This window comes from Schistocerca piceifrons, chromosome 8 (genome assembly GCF_021461385.2).
Source record: "Schistocerca piceifrons isolate TAMUIC-IGC-003096 chromosome 8, iqSchPice1.1, whole genome shotgun sequence".
In the NCBI taxonomy this organism is placed as follows: domain Eukaryota; kingdom Metazoa; phylum Arthropoda; class Insecta; order Orthoptera; family Acrididae; genus Schistocerca; species Schistocerca piceifrons.
The window spans coordinates 93,645,440-93,664,337 of NC_060145.1; the positions used below are offsets into that span (position 1 = coordinate 93,645,440).

General features: G+C 43.1%; 1 protein-coding gene across 1 annotated transcript in view; it reads right to left on the bottom strand.

Moving 5' to 3' along the window:
• LOC124712095 (UDP-glycosyltransferase UGT5-like) overlaps nt 1-18,175 on the bottom strand; it is a 133,919-nt gene extending 115,744 nt beyond the window's left edge. The window contains exon 1 of the mRNA XM_047242392.1: nt 18,005-18,175. Coding sequence (XP_047098348.1) covers nt 18,005-18,175 — 171 coding nt within the window. The remainder of the gene's footprint in view (nt 1-18,004) is intronic.
• Between the last annotated feature and the right edge of the window lie 723 nt (nt 18,176-18,898).

Consider the following 18,898-nt stretch of genomic DNA (forward strand, 5'->3'; position numbering starts at 1 on the left):
TACGAACCCGAGCGCTTACCGCTGCGCCACGACGCTGTAGAAAATTGATAATCGTAGAGAGTATTTCACTGTAACGGTTTCTTTTAACTGTAGATTTTCTCGACAACGGCTGAGAAGTGCATCTTGGTGCTTTGCCACATTACACCTCTGGCCATGAGCTTTTATTATGCGCAGTATGAATCGAATCTGAATTTCACAATTGGCGGCCTCCCCTTGTTAGCCCAAACGCTCTGATCAGGAGACGTAGTATAGCACTGTACTGTATTGTATCCAGTCGCCTCCACCCCACATATTCCACATTTAGAGAGCGTTTCCTCTGTTTTCTGTATGTCTGTGGATATGCATGTGTCGCTGTGATTTTATTATGAGGTAGCACAGTTGGCGACGTGTAACCACACTGTGTCTGATACTATACACTCCGGCGATCACCATCTACATTCAGTGTCACGGCATTTGTCTGGAAAAAAACCACTTCATTCAGAGGTAATACCATATATAGATTTATAAAACGAGTATAACTTTTAACATGGATACTTGTATGCGCCTGTAGAACCAAGACCGCTCCTGATAGTAATGTGGTTGTATTTTTAACATCTGGCTATTTGTAAGACGATGAAGCCTCTCTTTCACTTGCAAGAAAACTTATGAGACATGTCACCCCATCGTTGATTATCGGTCAGTATTATTTCGTATCGCCAGTAGTCAGTTACTGATGAAGTATTATACTTAGTAGTGGTGGATGTTTGAAGGGTTCGCCTTGAGCATCAGGCTTATAAAATAGTGTTTGTGTTCCGACATGCGCGAAGGCAACAGTCGTAAGGAAGGTATGGATTTGATGTGGAATACTGTAATAGCAAAGAGAAGGGTCAAGTCATAAGAATGGTACAGATATTTTTTTCTATTTCCAGAGCGACAGCCGTCACCACGGTGTATTTCCGATTCTTCGCTCAGTGTCGAATGTCGTTCATCTGAAAACGCAATCATAACATTTAATTGTAAGTATAGTGATCAAATATATATGTGGCCGATTTCGTAGGATGATTCTGTCTATACGTGCTTGGCGCTGCGGCGGGAGTGGCCTGGGACGAGAATGATTCGCGTTTCCCGCTTCCAGCAGGAGCTGTCCGAATGGAGAAGCCTGTTGTGATTCAGTAATGTAGTTGATGTAACCATGTCGCCCTCTAGACGGCCGAATAGCGGACTAATACTTTGTATGTGTTGGACAGCTATCGTGATCACGTGGAAATTGGAGAAGATTCAATATGGACATGTGCTTGCAACTGGACCTTTATTCCCTCCCATGTAAACTGTCTAACTGACTGCTTCTTCACATTTCCCATCTTTTTTGGTTGAGAGAAGATAGATCGTGGAGTGTGTTGAGTGCATCTAGCAGGTGAATGACGGGTGGAGCACACGTTTGCTGATTCTCTAGACTTGGAAAACACCTTAGTTGTCTTTGTAAATTATAAGGATGATTTGGAATCTGTTGTATCACCGACATCGGTATTCGCGAATGGAAATTTCAGTTTCGTCTATTTTTTTCGAGTTTTCACGTAAAGGTCTTCATAGACGGGATAAATATCTCAGTCGAACGTAAAAAACTATACCAATTTTGCTCATGAAACTAAATGCAAATGGACTTTGTCTATTTTCATGGAAAGAGGACATTTATTATCGTCGCGAATGTTTTCTTTTCCCTTTTTTTTTAAACATTTGCTATACTACAGGAGTCAAGTTGGTGTTAAATAATCCAGTGCAGATCGGCGGGCAACTTCTCTATGAGACCAGTCCCAGCTGGAGCGTCCTATGTGACATCAAACAAAAGTGTTTTCCATCCCAAAACGAGAGGCCTATTGGGGGCATTGGGGACCTGTCTAGTCTGTGATAGCTAGTCGCTGCATCGGCCCCTCCTAGCCATTAGGAGTGGCTGCGTCACTATACTTTAGACGACCAACATGCATTTGGGAAAGCCGCCCTTTTGTCTCCTATCTGCTTTCGTGTTGACAAAGGACCACCGCTTCAAGGCGGATGGCGGTCAGCATTTGTCACGAGACTGCCGGCGGAGTAGCTCCCTCCCTCAGTCCTTCTATCCCATAGGTGGATTGTCGGCAGTTTTTGATTGTCCATGGAGAAGAAGAACACACAGTCAGCTGCAATCTTTTAGGACGACGATTTTCGTTAGTACATGTGCTGCATTATGACCAGTTCAATACTAGTGCTGGTTTTTTTATGACAATTTCGAAGTGTAATTAGAACTGTGATGCATTTTTTTTCCATCAACTCTAACAGCGTGTATTGGTTTCAGTTAGTTGGGTTGTTGGGTGATTTTTAGTAGGCGTGTATAGTGAACTCTGTCGTCAACCAGCGATAGATGCTGTATTCTTGCAGGTAATACACTTTTTTAAAACTCCTGTCTGTCCAACACCAGCATCTCGTCAGTTGAACTTATTTCCCACCATAAAGAATAGAGATAGTGCCTTACACCCCAGCCTTCACCAACCCCCCCCCTCCCCCCCCCTCCCCCCAGCTTCTAGGTGTAGGGTAGAGTTTGAGTGTTTCTGTCGCTGGTTTCGAGTGGTATTGCGAAATTTTTTCCGAGCAGGATAACACCAGTTGTATGGAATCATCAGTTTTTGTAGTGTACTGAGCTTTTTCTTTCCGTCCTTGTGTAGCGCTATGCATATAGTTGTGTGATTTGGCCCGATCTCTGTGAATAATTACGTAATTAGGATCGATATTTGGGTCAGTTTCGAGTGGCAATGCGAAATTTTTTCCTAGCAGGATGAGACCAGTTGTTGGTATCATTAGTTTTTGAGCTGTATTGCGACTTTAAGCCGTCCTTGTGCAGCGCTATGCATATAGTTTTGTAATTAGGACCGATCTTTGTGAGTAATTACGTAATTAGTATCGACATTTGGGTCTGTTTCGAGGTATTGCGAAATCTATTCCCAGCAGGATAAGACCAGTTGTATGATATCGTCGGTTTTTGAGCTGCATTGCGATTTTAAGCTGTTCTTCTGTCGCTGTGTAATTAGGACCGATCTTTGTGATTAATTACGTAATTAGGATCGATATTTGAGTCAGTTTCCGATCAAAATAAATAAAGTACACTAAGCTAACCTTCCCCTCCCACATCTAGAGGCCGGCCGTAGTGGCCGAGCGGTTCTAGGTGCTTCAGTCTGGAACCGCGAGACCGCTACGATCGCAGGTTCGAATCCTGCCTCGGGCATGGATGTATGTGATGTCCTTAGGTTGGTTAGGTTTAAGTAGTTCTATGTTCTAGGGGGCTGATGACCTCAGATGTTAAGTCCCATAGTGCTCAGAGCCATGTTTTGAACCACATCTGGACAGTTTCCATGTGTCGTGGGATCCACTTAGGCTTTCCATCCAGTAGGATCAGGGTTAGAGTCGCTGATACGTTGTGTTTTTTAGGTGCACTGAGTGTTTGTGCACTGCTTTATTTTCGGGTGTTTAAGCATATTTGCATGCATTATTTCGGTTATCTACGAGTAGTTTGCACGTCCGTATGCTGTGTACTGGATTATTTCGGTAATTTACCAGTTGAAACTTCCTGGCAAGTGCCCGCGAAAGGCAAAGGTCCCGAGTTCGAATCTCGGTCCGGCACACAGTTTTAATCTGCCAAGAAGTTTCATATCAACGCACACTCCGCTGTAGAGTAAAAATTTCATTCTAGAAATTTACCAGTTGTTTGCATTCCTGCACATCAGTGTACTGCATCATTTAGGAGTAGTTAACAGGTCTGTAAACTGTGTATTGTGACCCCAAGCACGTCAGGCTGAGTGTTTTGTATCAGCATAATAAATAAACTAGGTGAAATCCATCCCTAAACATAAATTGTTCCAAAATAAAAGTAGTACACTCCTTACTCTCTCCAGCAGCCTACCAATTTACCCCTCCAGACCGCTGGGCGGCGAGGAGGCTGGGGCACTTGTGTACCTGAGAAAAACATGTAACGTAATCATGATGCTGTGCTCTTATGGAGTGAACTGCGCAACCACGTGACCTATCGCGGTGCCTTCTAGCAGTGAACTCGCCAACTTGCTCAGTTCTTTGCTCTGGTGGATCAGAGGCAGTTGTCTCTTGTGTGGTGGGAGCTTATATGTAGGTTTTAGAAATGTCAGACAATTGCCGGCCGAAGTGGCCGTGCGGTTAAAGGCGCTGCAGTCTGGAACCGCAAGACCGCTACGGTAGCAGGTTCGAATCCTGCCTCGGGCATGGATGTTTGTGATGTCCTTAGGTTAGTTAGGTTTAACTAGTTCTAAGTTCTAGGGGACTAATGACCTTAGCAGTTGAGTCCCATAGTGCTCAGAGCCATTTGAACCATTTTTTTTTTGTCAGACAATTCCAGCAGAGACAGATGATTCCATGCATCGTGTTATGCAATGCATTTATTCGCAGGACCGTACTCCTCCTCTTCATATGTTCAAGCATTAATGCTCACTTCCATTCTTCATGTAAGAGGCTATGGGTGCACTCCACAGCTGAATGAGTGCATGTAATACAGCTATTAAAGCTCCCCCCATCTGGCACCGACATTTCCCCGTACTTCTTCCACACTGACATCTGAACAAGCACTGATATCTCAGCCTCTTGTGGTAGTAACACTACTCTAAGCCAATAACGCTGTAAGTAGATAATAATATTTAGACAAATTTAAACGAATTTCTACAAATTTATACTAATTTAAACAAATTATATTCGAACTGAATGACATCATGAGCGACATGGGGTGAGACCATACAAACACCCCTCAGCTGCAGGAGTAAGCTCTTAGAGCAATATTCCGTCCAAAATTCTAAATTCCCGCCAATTTTCAAGAGGATGACCCACCATCATGCAAATTGTCGGATAGGGGGCGGGGGACCCGTAGAAGCACATAATTCAATTTCCCACCAAAATTCAAACTTCCCACCAGGGGGAAATCTTTTCCGCCAAAAGCAGTTATTTTGGATAATGGTACCCGTATCACCAGCTGACGTCATGGCCGCCATCTTGGATAAATGCACCTGCGTCATCAGCTAACGTCACGGCCGCCATCTTGGATGACGTCAGTGGGGCCGCACATAGGATGTCCCACTACCGAGTAGTAGATTCCTTTCCTTTAGCTGCTGCATACGCTGATTTGTATTTGCTTTCGAGAACGTCGTGTTCCAGAGACAAGTAGAGTATACTGTGCAAGAAGAAAGTTACTTTTATTTAGGGTGAGCCTCACCTTACACTCTTGAGCAATATATGTGTATTCGAGATTGTCAGATGTCGTACTAGTAAGCAGACTAATTTTCAGTGAACAGTGCCGGTAATTTCAAATATTTATTTTCATGCAACTGGAGAAGTAATTTATTTTTGTTGATATTCAAAGTCAAACATTGCACTTCATTCCACACAAGCTTCATAATGTACTTCGGTTTTGAGACGTAATTATACAGTTTCCACTGAGCCCACAGTTAGTCTCTTTTGGCATTTAATTATATTCATTTTCTTTATTTCAAATTCTGCATGTCATGAAGTTTAAAGTTTTATTTCAGGACACTGTTCACTTTCGCAGCCCAGGGCCAACCAACAGTTCATTTTACTCAGAAATCGAATACGATGTCTAAATTACCTATTTACACTTTGTGCGTTAACCAGATGGCAATTATAATAGTCGAGGGGCACTAAAGAGAAGCAGTGATTGAGAAGGAACTGACGCAGGGTTGTAGCATAACGCCGATGTTACTCAATCTGCATTTTGAGCATGCAGTAAAGGAAACAAAAGAAAAATTTGGAGTAGGAATTAAAATCCATGGTGAAGAAATGAAAACTTTGTGGTTTGCTGACGACATTGTAATTCTGTCATAGACAACAATGGACCTGGAAGACCAGCTGAACGGAATGGACAGTGTCTTGAAACGAGAATATAAGAAGAACATAAACAAAAGGAAAACGACGATAATGGAATGTAGTCGAATTAAATCAGTTGATGCCGAGGCAGTTAGATTAGGAAATGAGGCACCGAATGTAGTAAATGAGTTTTGCAATTTGGGGAGAAAAATAACTGATGATGGTCGAAGTAGAGAGGATATAAAATGTAGACTGGCTATGGCAAGGAAAGCGTTTCTGAAAAAGAGAAATTTGTTAACATTGAGATTTAAATGTGAGAACGTCTGTTCTGAAAGTATTTGTATGGAGTGTAGCCATGTATGGATGTGAAACGTGGACGATAAACAGTTTGGACAAGAAGAGAATCAAAGCTTTCGAAATGTGGTGCTACAGAAGAATGTTGAAGATTGGATGGGTAGATCATGTAACTAATGAGGAGGTACTGAATACAATTGGGGAGAAGAGGAATCTGTGCGCAACTTAACTATACTCCTAGACAACTTGACTAGAAGAAGGGATCGGTTGGTTGGACACTTTCTGAGGCATCAAGGGATCACGGATTTGGCATTGAAGGGAAGTCTGGAGGGTAAAAACAGTAGAGGGAGACCAAGAGATGAACACACCAAGCAGTTACAGAAGGATGTATGTTGCGGTCGTTATTCGGAGATGAAGAGGCTTGTGCAGGTAAGAGTAGCACGGAGAGCTGCATCAAACGAGTCTCTGGAGTGAAGACCACTACAACAACAACATCTAAAATACGTGTTACATGAGAAGATAGTTTCTGAAATCAATAAATTCGGTTTTCTCTGACAGACAGTAATTTTTATAGAAAGCTTACAAAGAAAACAACAGAAAAATGAAAGTAAATGATGAATCAAATGGTTCAAATGGCTCTGAGCACTATGGGACTCAACTGCTGTGGCCATCAGTCCCCTAGAACTTAGAACTACTTAAACCTAACTAACCTAAGGACATCACACACATCCATGCCCGAGGCAGGATTCGAACCTGCGACCGTAGCAAAATGATGAATCACAGCCACATAATTGTAAGTAATCAGATAATTTAAAATAACAATCGAACGACGTACTACAGATTCCTGTCGTTCCTTTCGATTGCTAGCTGAAGAACGCATAGAGGCCTGTGACCGATCACTCTTACTGCCCTCCACATCTGAATGGATCGGGAAGTGGGCCTAGACGTACAATACTAAGTATCCCTGTCACACAATTCACTGCAGTCTACAGAGTGTGAATGTAGATATATCAGAAGTACAGTTTATACAGTCAAGGAACGCACAGCAAAAACTTCTTTCTTCAGACGTGAATCTGTCCAAACACCTTGAAAGGGTTCGGGTACTGTCAGGATAAGAAATCTGCTATCTGTCGGCCTATAAGTACTTTAACATTAAGAGTTAAAACTACATTCTTGATACTATGATATTAATGTGTGAAGATTAAAAAGAGATCAGGAATTCCGTGTAATACGCTATGCTGCGAGGTCATCGTTGAGCTAGTAAATCTGTATCAGAGATCCCGGTAATTCCATGAGTGTACAGAATTCCGAACGTAATTGAAAGAGTGTTGCAGGCGCCTCAATTGATAAGCTTTCGAAATTCCCAGCGGTGCATTAGAGCAATAATTTCACACTCATCGTGTGTCTTCAGTAACTGAATTTGGTACACGCCTCTGCCATATGCGCGGGTGGGCGACGTAAGCACGTAGAAAATGAATTGAGAAACAGTACACTAAATTCTCAGGTATGTTCAATAAATGGACCTCGGACTGATAGTATGACCACTGTGTATTTGAAAACACGTACATCGACATCAAACTAAAAACAACTAAAAGAATATTCTTTTATATGCATACGCGCACACAAACTTACATTAGTAAGTTGTTATCTGCGGTGGGCTGTAAACTGTGGCCGCCACAGTTAGAAAGATCTTTCCTCCTTGAGTGTAGCCGCATCCTACTGCGATCACGTCCCACATGATTTGCAAAAAAAATATGTTACAGCTAGAGACAGAGAAAGAGGTATTCCAGAAATAATTGCGTGACGCTTTCCATCTCCATTTCCTCTTATCATTTCTTGAAAACGGGATATGTACTTTGTAGGAAACAATACAAAAAAATGTAGTCTGCACCGATGACCCAACACGTACCACCAGTGTAATTAATCTCGTGTAGTGACCACTTTCCCCCTTGACTATAATAAAATTCTTTCTCAGAATGAGATTTTCACTCTGCAGGGGACAGAGCGCTGATACGAAACTTCCTGGCAGATTAAAACTGTGTGCTTTGGGCCGACCGAGACTCGAACTCGGGACCTTCGTCTTTCGCGGGCAAGTGCTCTACCGCCTGTGCTACCCAAGCACGACTCACGCCCCGTCCTCACGCCTTCAATTCTGCCAGTACCTGTCTCCTTCATTCCAAACCTGACAGAAAGGTTCGCAGAAGAGCTTCTGTGAGGTTTGGAAAGTGGGAGTAGGAGACGAGGTACTGGCAGAATCGAAGCTGTTTGGGGGAGGGGGGGGGGGGGGGGGGTCGCTGAGTCGTCGTGCTTGGGTAGAGCATTGCCCGTGAAAGGCAAAGGTTCCGAGTTCGAATGTCGGTCCGGCACACAGTTTTAACCTGCCAGGAGGTTTCAAAATTTATTCTATTTAACAAGCTGCGACATTGTTGTGAATAAAACAGTGACCTGTATACACAATAAGTTTCCTTTAATTTAAGTCTATGGTTACAAACTTTTTGTTTCGGTCTATAATGACCATCAACAGACCGGCGCCAAAAAAATGGGAAAAAAACAAATACACCCGCAGATTGTCTACAGCTTAAAAACAATAATAGACCATAATGAAAAGTACTACTTATATACCGGTATATATGCATTTGTACGCTTTAAGTATGAAGAGGCATATCTGTTTCATAAAAACGAAGTCCTAATGTACTGCAGCCATAGTGGCATCGTCAAATGTTAAATGCAAAATCAGCACCAGCATCGTCACATATACATAAATAACATCATATGCACGAGTCATGTTGTCAGTAGCATTACTGCTCAAAACAAGCTGCCGTACAGTAGCTACAAGATGTTTGTGTTGTAAGTTCAGCAGATGTCGCTAACGTAGGCATACACTAGTTTTCAATAATTATTTGAACAGCGTAAAATAAAGGGGGGATACAATAGTTGAAGACTGTAATGAGTTTATAACGCATAAAAGGATTACAGTAATGAAAAGCGATGAAAGAGAACACGACAAAAGTCAGATTGTTAAAAAGAGGAAGAGTTAAGAGACAGTAGTTGACGATACCACTATGGCTGCAGTACATTAGGACTTTGATTTTATAAAACAGGTATGCCTCTTCATACTCAAAGCGCACAAATGCGTATGTACAACAGTAGAACTTTTCATTGTGGTATATTTATTGTTTTTAAGCTGTAGACAATCTGCGAGTGTATTTATGTTTTTTTTCATTTTTTTGCTGCATATCTGATGCTTGTCGTTATAGACCGAAATCGGTAATCTGTTAACAAAACGTTTGTGACCACAGACGTAAATTAAAGAAAACTTATTCTATTTAACATAACTATGCATGAATTTCGAGACAACTTACATTTTCCGCCACAGGTAAAGTGTATTGCCTGGAGCATGCTTCGAGCCCACGCACACGTAATTTGACTGTGGTCCAACTGCATATGTTATCCCACGGCCACTGTCATAGTTACGAAGATCTTTCCTCCTTGAGGGCACCCGCACTAAATCTCCCATTTTTCGGAAGCTATTAGGTCAAGGGCCTGACACGTATAGATGTCAACATCTACATTACTTCTCTGCAATTCACACTTCAGGGAGAACTTCATGAAACTCACCAAAAATGTCAATTTTCAATGTATTTTTTATTTCTTAACAGAACTAATGGACAATAAGTTCCCAAAGTTCAATGATGAAATCGCGTCCGAAATGACTGAAAAATAATTACACGTGTGACGCGACCTTCCTGCCACGCCCACTTTTTGACACAAGGCTTCAGTACTAGCTCGGTGAACAACTGTCCTGCGGATTACATTCACAAGGTGAGGCTTCAAAATTGTATCCTGGATGTTGTGACGCCCACTTACAGGTTTCTGGTCGCCCCTGAACTTCTAAAGAAATGAGTTCATGGCAAAACCCAGAATCTACTTTTCTCTGCAAACTCACTCATACGGGAACGAGGTCCTAAAAGCACATTTTCGTTTGCTATAGTTGTCAGAATTGCAACATACGATGCACTTTTTGTATTTAGTAATGGGAGAATGAAAGTATTAGAGAGAATGGGCTTTAATGTAGGAAATTCCATATAATAAATCTTGAGAAAAATATATTTACAGCGCCTCTCTGCAGTTGGAAAGTCAGTTGAAGACCTGGTGAAGGAAAGAAGACAGTAAACAAGAAACCACAAGAGAAGCCTTGAAGGGAAATAGGACCCTGAGTGAGAATCTGGGGCCTTCTGAAGAGATGACACAAGAAAAAACGTCTGATTGAACTTTAAATTGCATTTCCTGAAAATTATGTTTTTTAAAGTTTATATACCTTTTTCTCAGAATCCATGAAGACTAGAATTATTAAATTTTGCACACTTATTTCTATAAACCCAATAACTGTTGTCTCAAGAGAAAATTTTGAAACTTTGATTATAGGCTGAGATACGGTGCAACGTGCTTGGAACTTGGCATCAATTTTATATACTTACACAATTATAATTAAAAAAATTTAAATTCTCCTATTAGATATATTCAAAAAACCTCATGCGAGAAGCTTAGAATATGTAAAGAGATTAAACAGAGAAAATTCTGTAGGAATCTCTTGAATAGTTTCTGAGAAAAGGTACACATATAATCTCTTGAACACAAAAGTTTTAAATTGCATATAAAAATTTAAATGTGTATAATCCAAGGAACTTATCATCAAACGTGATAATTTCGTGTAAAGTATGGTACAAAATTTCATTGCCCTATCTTCAAAATTGTGAATTTGTTGCATCTTGTAAATAGCGGTCCTTTTCGTGAAAGACACCCTTAAGTGCCTGACAGAGGGTTCTTCGAACCACATTCAGACTATTTGTCTACCGTTCCACGATCCAACAGCGCCTGGGGAAAATGAAGACTTAAATCTGTCTGTAAGAGCTCCGATTCCCCTTATTTTACTACTATGATCATTTATCCCGATGTAGGTTGGCGACAATAAATTATGGAATTTTCACATTCAGTGGAGAATGATGGTGACTGAAATTCGATGAAAACGCTTTTGTTTTAATGATTGCCACCTCATATCCGTGACACTCTCTCCCCTATTTCGCAATAATACAAAACGACCCGCCTTTCTTTGGACCTTTTCGATTTTCTCCGTCGATTCTATCTGGTAAGGCTACCATATCACACAGCAACACGCTGGTAGAGGACGAACAAGCGTAGTATAGTTTCAGGATACCGTTCATTGATAGTTTCTCTGACACTACAGTACACAGTTACTATTCTCTCAAATTAGTCACTCAAGTAACATCTATCACAAATTATCACTTGCCTTTTGCAGTATTGGTAAGTATTGACAGTACGTATAAAGCTGAGTTAATATTTATTGTGCTTTCATAAGGCACGCGTGCTAATAGTACCTTTTTTTTCTTCCACTTTCACAGTAACGTGGAATCCAATTAACGCTCTCAATTTAGCAATGATGAAATATGAAGAACTTGGTTTCCAGCCGAAGTCACTTACTTCTCCGGCCGACGCACATACGTGTCATTTGTTAGTTGATTTCCTTGACATTCATTCGAACGATATCTACATTTCGTTTGAAATTGTGGATACGTTGGAAGAAATTGGAAATAACTGTGACGATTCCATGAACTGTGGTTCAGTCGTCAGTTGTGCCAGTAACAGTTCTGAAGAAGAATACCTCCCAAGCGTGAAAAAAATACGTACTGCAGCAGCTTTCAGCGTCGTGAAAAGGCAGTGGAATATTGATTAAATGACGGAGGGAAAAAAATGCTTGAAGCTATGCAGTGTGCAGAGGAACTACTAGTACGGTTCAACCTCTCGACAAAGAATTTTTTTCGACAGTGGAAAGTATTTTTCAGGAAATTATCAGACAACATAATTTCCGATACCTCTCTTTCATTTCAGGTTTATCAGCGGAACAGTATTCTTAAGCTCCAGTCATTTGTGCATTACCAGTTATCTTCGCCACGCTTTACGAATTTGATCAAGTATGTCTGCTACGCAGCGCAATATGCAGAACAACGGGCGGGACCATTTATGATTCCATCCCAGTTCTGTCCAAATACACTCCTGGAAATTGAAATAAGAACACCGTGAATTCATTGTCCCAGGAAGGGGAAACTTTATTGACACATTCCTGGGGTCAGATACATCACATGATCACACTGACAGAACCACAGGCACATAGACACAGGCAACAGAGCATGCACAATGTCGGCACTAGTACAGTGTATATCCACCTTTCGCAGCAATGCAGGCTGCTATTCTCCCATGGAGACGATCGTAGAGATGCTGGATGTAGTCCTGTGGAACGGCTTGCCATGCCGTTTCCACCTGGCGCCTCAGTTGGACCAGCGTTCGTGCTGGACGTGCAGACCGCGTGAGACGACGCTTCATCCAGTCCCAAACATGCTCAATGGGGGACAGATCCGGAGATCTTGCTGGCCAGGGTAGTTGACTTACACCTTCTAGAGCACGTTGTGTGGCACGGGATACATGCGGACGTGCATTGTCCTGTTGGAACAGCAAGTTCCCTTACCGGCCTAGGAATGGTAGAACGATGGGTTCGATGACGGTTTGGATGTACCGTGCACTATTCAGTGTCCCCCCGACGATCACCAGTGGTGTACGGCCAGTGTAGGAGATCGCTCCCCACACCATGATGCCGGGTGTTGGCTCTGTGTGCCTCGGTCGTATGCAGTCCTGATTGTGGCGCTCACCTGCACGGCGCCAAACACGCATACGACCATCATTGGCACCAAGGCAGAAGCGACTCTCATCGCTGAAGACGACACGTCTCCATTCGTCCCTCCATTCACGCCTGTCGCGACACCACTGGAGGCGGGCTGCACGATGTTGGGGCGTGAGCGGAAGACGGCCTAACGGTGTGCGGGACCGTAGCCCAGCTTCATGGAGACGGTTGCGAATGGTCCTCGCCGATACCCCAGGAGCAACAGTGTCCCTAATTTGCTGGGAAGTGGCGGTGCGGTCCCCTACGGCACTGCGTAGGATCCTACGGTCTTGGCGTGCATCCGTGCGTCGCTGCGGTCCGGTCCCAGGTCGACGGGCACGTGCACCTTCCGCCGACCACTGGCGACAACATCGATGTAATGTGGAGACCTCACGCCCCACGTGTTGAGCAATTCGGCGGTACGTCCACCCGGCCTCCCGCATGCCCACTATACGCCCTCGCTCAAAGTCCGTCAACTGCACATACGGTTCACGTCCACGCTGTCGCGGCATGCTACCAGTGTTAAAGACTGCGATGGAGCTCCGTATGCCACGGCAAACTGGCTGACACTGACGGCGGCGGTGCACAAATGCTGCGCAGCTAGCGCCATTCGACGGCCAACACCGCGGTTCCTGGTGTGTCCGCTGTGCAGTGCGTGTGATCATTGCTTGTACAGCCCTCTCGCAGTGTCCGGAGAAAGTATGGTGGGTCTGACACACCGGTGTCAATGTGTTCTTTTTTCCATTTCCAGGAGTGTAAGACTAGTTGTTACTGCGAAGTGCCTGACTGCGTCAATTTTTCCTTTGCCCGATGTGCCTGGTGCAAGAAAGATGTTTGTTTTTGTCGTTCAGTAGACACTCCACATTTTTGTGACGACTGCAGGGAATGAACAAAGAACTGTTTCACTGATAGTCAAATATACAACATTCAAACATTATTATAAGGAATGGCCCACAGGAATTGTTATAAATAATAGTACTGCGAGACACATTTCATTTCAACAAATTACAAGTCCTCATTGATGGAAGTCATCTGTGACATCTAACACTGCCATGATTTCATGTTGTCTCATAGCTACTTTTATCAGAATTACATGTGCAAGAATTGAACTGTCGATATGAAGTTATTCAAAAATACGTTTGTTTGGTTTAAGCCAGGTTTTCACCGGAGCAAACAAGCATGAGCAAAAGAGAATTCTGTCTGGTGTACCCGGTAGGCCTCTTGCAGGTGTTTCAACCATCCCCAGTTACCTCATCGGAAAATGGAGACCTGCAGTTTAACGTGGAACCCGAAGCACATGTCTTTCGTGGTCACGCCAACACCTGTGAGAAGTGAATGCTCGGTTAAAAATCATAGTGAAAAAGTTGTGGTGTGAAAGGGATTTGACTCCGCGCTCTTTGATCATGAAGAGCGCGCTTTGCCACTAGGCCATTTTTATTTTAGAAAAGAAAAGAAAAACAAAAAAGAATATGACCCTTAGACCTTACGCGCATCGTGTCACCTCTCGAGATGGTGGTCGACGTCGGCAATTAGTGTTCTGTTTATAAATTTCCCCTCAATGGTAATGAGAAGCCAGGAGAAAGTGGCAGCCGACAAACAAGGAAAATTTTGGATCAGTGGCAAGGAGAGATGGAGATGCAATTCCGTGCAAAGAGCACGATCTCCGTTCGTGTTGCGCTTCCCTGCGCCATTTTGCATACTCCGTCGAGAACAGTGGGCTCGCCATGCAAAGTAATCCTCACTGAATAGCAAAGTTTGGCATTGTGGCTCCAACAAGATACAGTTCTATCTTGTATGCTGAATATTAGCTCCAAGAACTAAAAACCAATAACACAGCTTTCATAGGCAATGTTCGCTACCTCGTATTTTCTTTCACTCCCTCTAGTATAAACGATTCTGTCAATATACAAGCGAATGGTAGCGAATTTTCTGCAAATGCTCATTCGCACGTGTCCACTTCCACTTGCTCAATTGTAAACAAAGCTACAGGTGCTTAAAATTGGTGTCTGTGAACTCCGCACAATTTCATTACGGACGCTACGTGAGCGATTCGCCGAGTCGATCGCTAGGCGGGTATGGCTGTGCAAACCGCCATTATAAGCTGTTCTTCGCGCGGCAAAAATGTGTGACTTCAACATCTGTTACAAAATACTTGCAGTGCCTCTTAGTAGCTAAAATTTTGAGAGTGCATTTCTTTCGTTGTCTTCTTCCTGTCTACAAAATTTCATGGCAGGTTTCGGCATGTCTTATTGGACCATTCCCTTGTAAGATTTTCATGACCAATTTTTGCATTAATGAAGTACCGCTTGGTACAATAAAAAAGAACAGATTTGAATTGTTTGTAACGGACAAACCATAAAAGATAGAAACACGCACGTTTGTCACTGGATAGAGGAAGGTTCAAAGTTTTAACAGAGCTGCGACGTTGTTTGTTTGAAGCGACAAGACCATAAGAGAAATCATTTTGTGTGTTGGTTTGTGCGCGAAGTCAATCCACAATTCAAGTGCAACGTGCGTTCCGGCGTCTATTCAGTAAGCAGCCGCCTCTGCACGAGCTGATTGGACTGGTATACAAAATTCTTGGAAGTTGGTTGCATATGCAAAGGGAAGAGCACTGGTCAGCCTCGCACGTTTGATGAAAATTTCCAGCTGTCGAAAGTCCACAAGACGCGAAGGCCAGAATTTCAACTTCCTCAAACAGTGGTGTGGCGTGTTTTGAAACGAGGCCTGTATTCGAAGCCTTACAAGTTACTCTTACCGTACTATTTGTGTCCCGGCTACCATAATAGAAGGTACGAATTTTGCGTTTCAGTTGTCCAGGATATGTCAGAGAATGTAAACCTCCATAATAAAATAATTCGGGGGTCACAAAATCCTGAAATCGTCATCGAACATCACAGAGACTCACCGGAACTGAACGTATTTTGTGCCGTTTCTGTTCACAGAGTTTGCGGGCCCATCTTGTTCTCGGAGGAAACAGTGTTAGGAATGTTATACCTGGACGTACTGCAAAACTGGTTGTTTCTCCAACACAAAAATTCCAATGATTTCATTTGTATGCATTAAGGCGCACGCCTCGCTTTCACCTAGAAGTGCGATGTTATCTTAACAGCATCATTCCACAACGGTGGACTGGAAAAGGAAGACAACAGGATCTCGCCCATTGCTTTTCGCCTCCTAAATCACCAGAACCTCACACCTTGTAACGTTTTTTTCTGTGGGAGTACCTAAAAGAATCTTTGAAAACCCTAGGCAGGTACTCTCCAGAAGCTGAGAAATCGAATTGTTGAAGCTCTTGATTCAACGCGCGATTTGTTTCTATCATTCATAGTTTGTCTGCAATCAACAATTGAAATCTGCTCTTTCTTTTTGAATCACCCAGTATAACAACTTCAAAAACGAGTTTGTCTTTCAGCAGAATACAAAATTAATTTTACTGGCGGAATGCTACAACGTGTAGACAATGTTGAGGCTGTCCTTAATATTTCTTCAGTTATCCTGTCATGCCAATTCACGTGAAAAAAGGTAAGGATCAAAACTTAATACAATCTACTTTCTTAAATAATTAATCACATTTAACTGATTAGCGACAACTTTTGAACCCATTTGCTTTCAGGAACGTTTCCATTATATAGACGTAGTTATCTATGTCATACTCGCCCCTAAAAACATTCTCCTAGCAGGAAAGTAGTAAACCAAAGCTGTTACAGCCCCACTGGCGCCATCCAAGACGGCGGCCGTGACCTCAGCTGATGACCGGAGTACTGTTATCCCAGATGGCGGCCGTGACGTCAGCTGATGTCGTGAGTATCATTATGCAAGATGGTGGCTTTTGGTGGGAAAGTGCCACGCCCCCCTGGCGGGAAGTTAGAATTTTGGCGGGAAATTGAATTATGTGCTTCTACGGGTCCCCCTTTCCCACTTTTGCGTGATGGTGCGTCTCCTCTTGGAAAATGGGCGGGAATTTCGAATTCTGGAGGGAATTTTTTTTTTTTTTTTTTTCTCCACTCACATGACCAGAATTGGTGGCACACGTTCAGTCTTTGCTGAGCTGTCATGGTGGAACCATCGTGATGTGTTCGATCATCGAGATGAAAGTGAAGGATAGAGCAGCTTTCAATAGCTGCACTGCATGCACACATTTCAATGAGGAGTGTAGCCACAGTTCACTACATGAGGTATGGAAGAGTATGACAACGGAAGAGTGTAGGAGAGAGAAGCAGAAGAATTCAATTCAGCGGATTGTGACAAAGCAGAGGGATTCAGCCAAGATGCGTGTCGTAACAACACATGCTCATGCGCATGTGCAAACTGTCGAGATATTCAAACACGAAGGATTCACTCTCCTAAAACGGAAGATGCGTGCAGTTCATGTCAATTCGCTTCAGTGGAAGCATATTCATATATGCGATATATACCATTGAAGACCAACTGCTCATCTCCATCCTCATGGCTGTGCAGAATGTGTTCTATTGAACAGCTGTTGATGTCTGACTGGAAGAAGTTTAACAGCCATGTTGCCTAAAAGCATACGGCTGAGGACTGCACCCATAGCCTCCTACATGTAGAATGGAAGTGAGCATTAATGCTTGAACATATGAAGAGGAAGAATACAGTCCTGCAAATAAATGCTTTGCATCGTGATGCATTAAAGATGCATAACACAACACATGGAAACAGCTGTCTCTGCTGCAACTGTCTGTCATTTCTAAAACCCACATATAAGCTGCCACCCCACAAGAGGCAACTGCCTCCGAACTGAGCTAGTTCGAGAGTTCACCGCTAAAGGGCACTGCGTTAGGTCATGTGATCGTGCAGTTCAACCTATAGGAGCACAGCATCATGATGATGTAGGCATGGTGTACATAAAGCGAGTCCATCAGCTGCTCAAACTCTATCGCTTTCAGTCAGTCAGCCAGGATGGTGAAGTGCCAGTCAGCCCAGCTGTACAGGAGGAGGATGCAGCAGAAAAGTAAGTATCTACTTTGCTCTATTATTATTATTATTATTATTATTATTATTATTTCTGTAGCAGCAACATATGATGCTGATGATTATTCTTCTCTCTCCACCAGATGTATCCATAGAGTCCCCCTCCAGCTTGTCAGGGTCAGTACAAGTGTCGGCAATATCCACCCTGTCAGCATTGGCAAGTTCCACCCTGTCGGGAGCCACACCCATGGCGCCGGCAAGATGCAACCAGCTAGGACCGGCGAGTTCCAACCAATCTGGTTCCGCACATGCAGTGGTGGCAAACTCCAGCCTGTCGGGGTGGGCAGGTTCCAACCTGCAGAGACCTGCACCCATGGCATCGCTGGATCCTCTAATGCAGCTTCTCAGCATGCTGGATCAGGATAATGGGGCTCTATTGTCTGTGCTGCTCGATACTGTCGAGGGTGCAACATTGTACTGGACCCCATCGTACGCAACATCCATTAAGCCAAGCGCAAGAGACATTCCAGCCTCAATGGAACAACAGATGGCTAATCACACTGGTGTGGATATTGTGGATGAGAAGCTACCCACCCCCACTGCACCATCACCTTTACTATTCACCTCATGCTATACCTTAACAACTATCGGTTCAAAACGTATTAATGTAGGAATTGAAGATTCACAAGAAGTGACGTGTCAGCTGTGTAGTGCTCGAAAATGTGCCAAAAAGTATTAAAGTGCGTTTTTCAGACTATGAGTAGGATGAATTATGAATTCTGTTGTGCCAAACATCAAGAGGCATATGGCTACGGAATATGTTCTGGCCCAATCCTACCAGGACATCTATTGTCGAGGCCTAACTGTGAGTACATTATCAGTTATGATGATACTACAATAAGAGTTAAAAATGCCGACGGGCAGAGTATTTACACGCAGCACTCAACAGTTGATAACTTGTTAGGTCTGCACTCAGCAATAACTACTATGATGGAAAGACTAAATAGATTGCTCCCTTATGTTCAAGCTGTATACATTGATGTTATGAACTGGCTTTGCACATGTAGCATTCACATAGAAGATATAGGTCACTGTTTT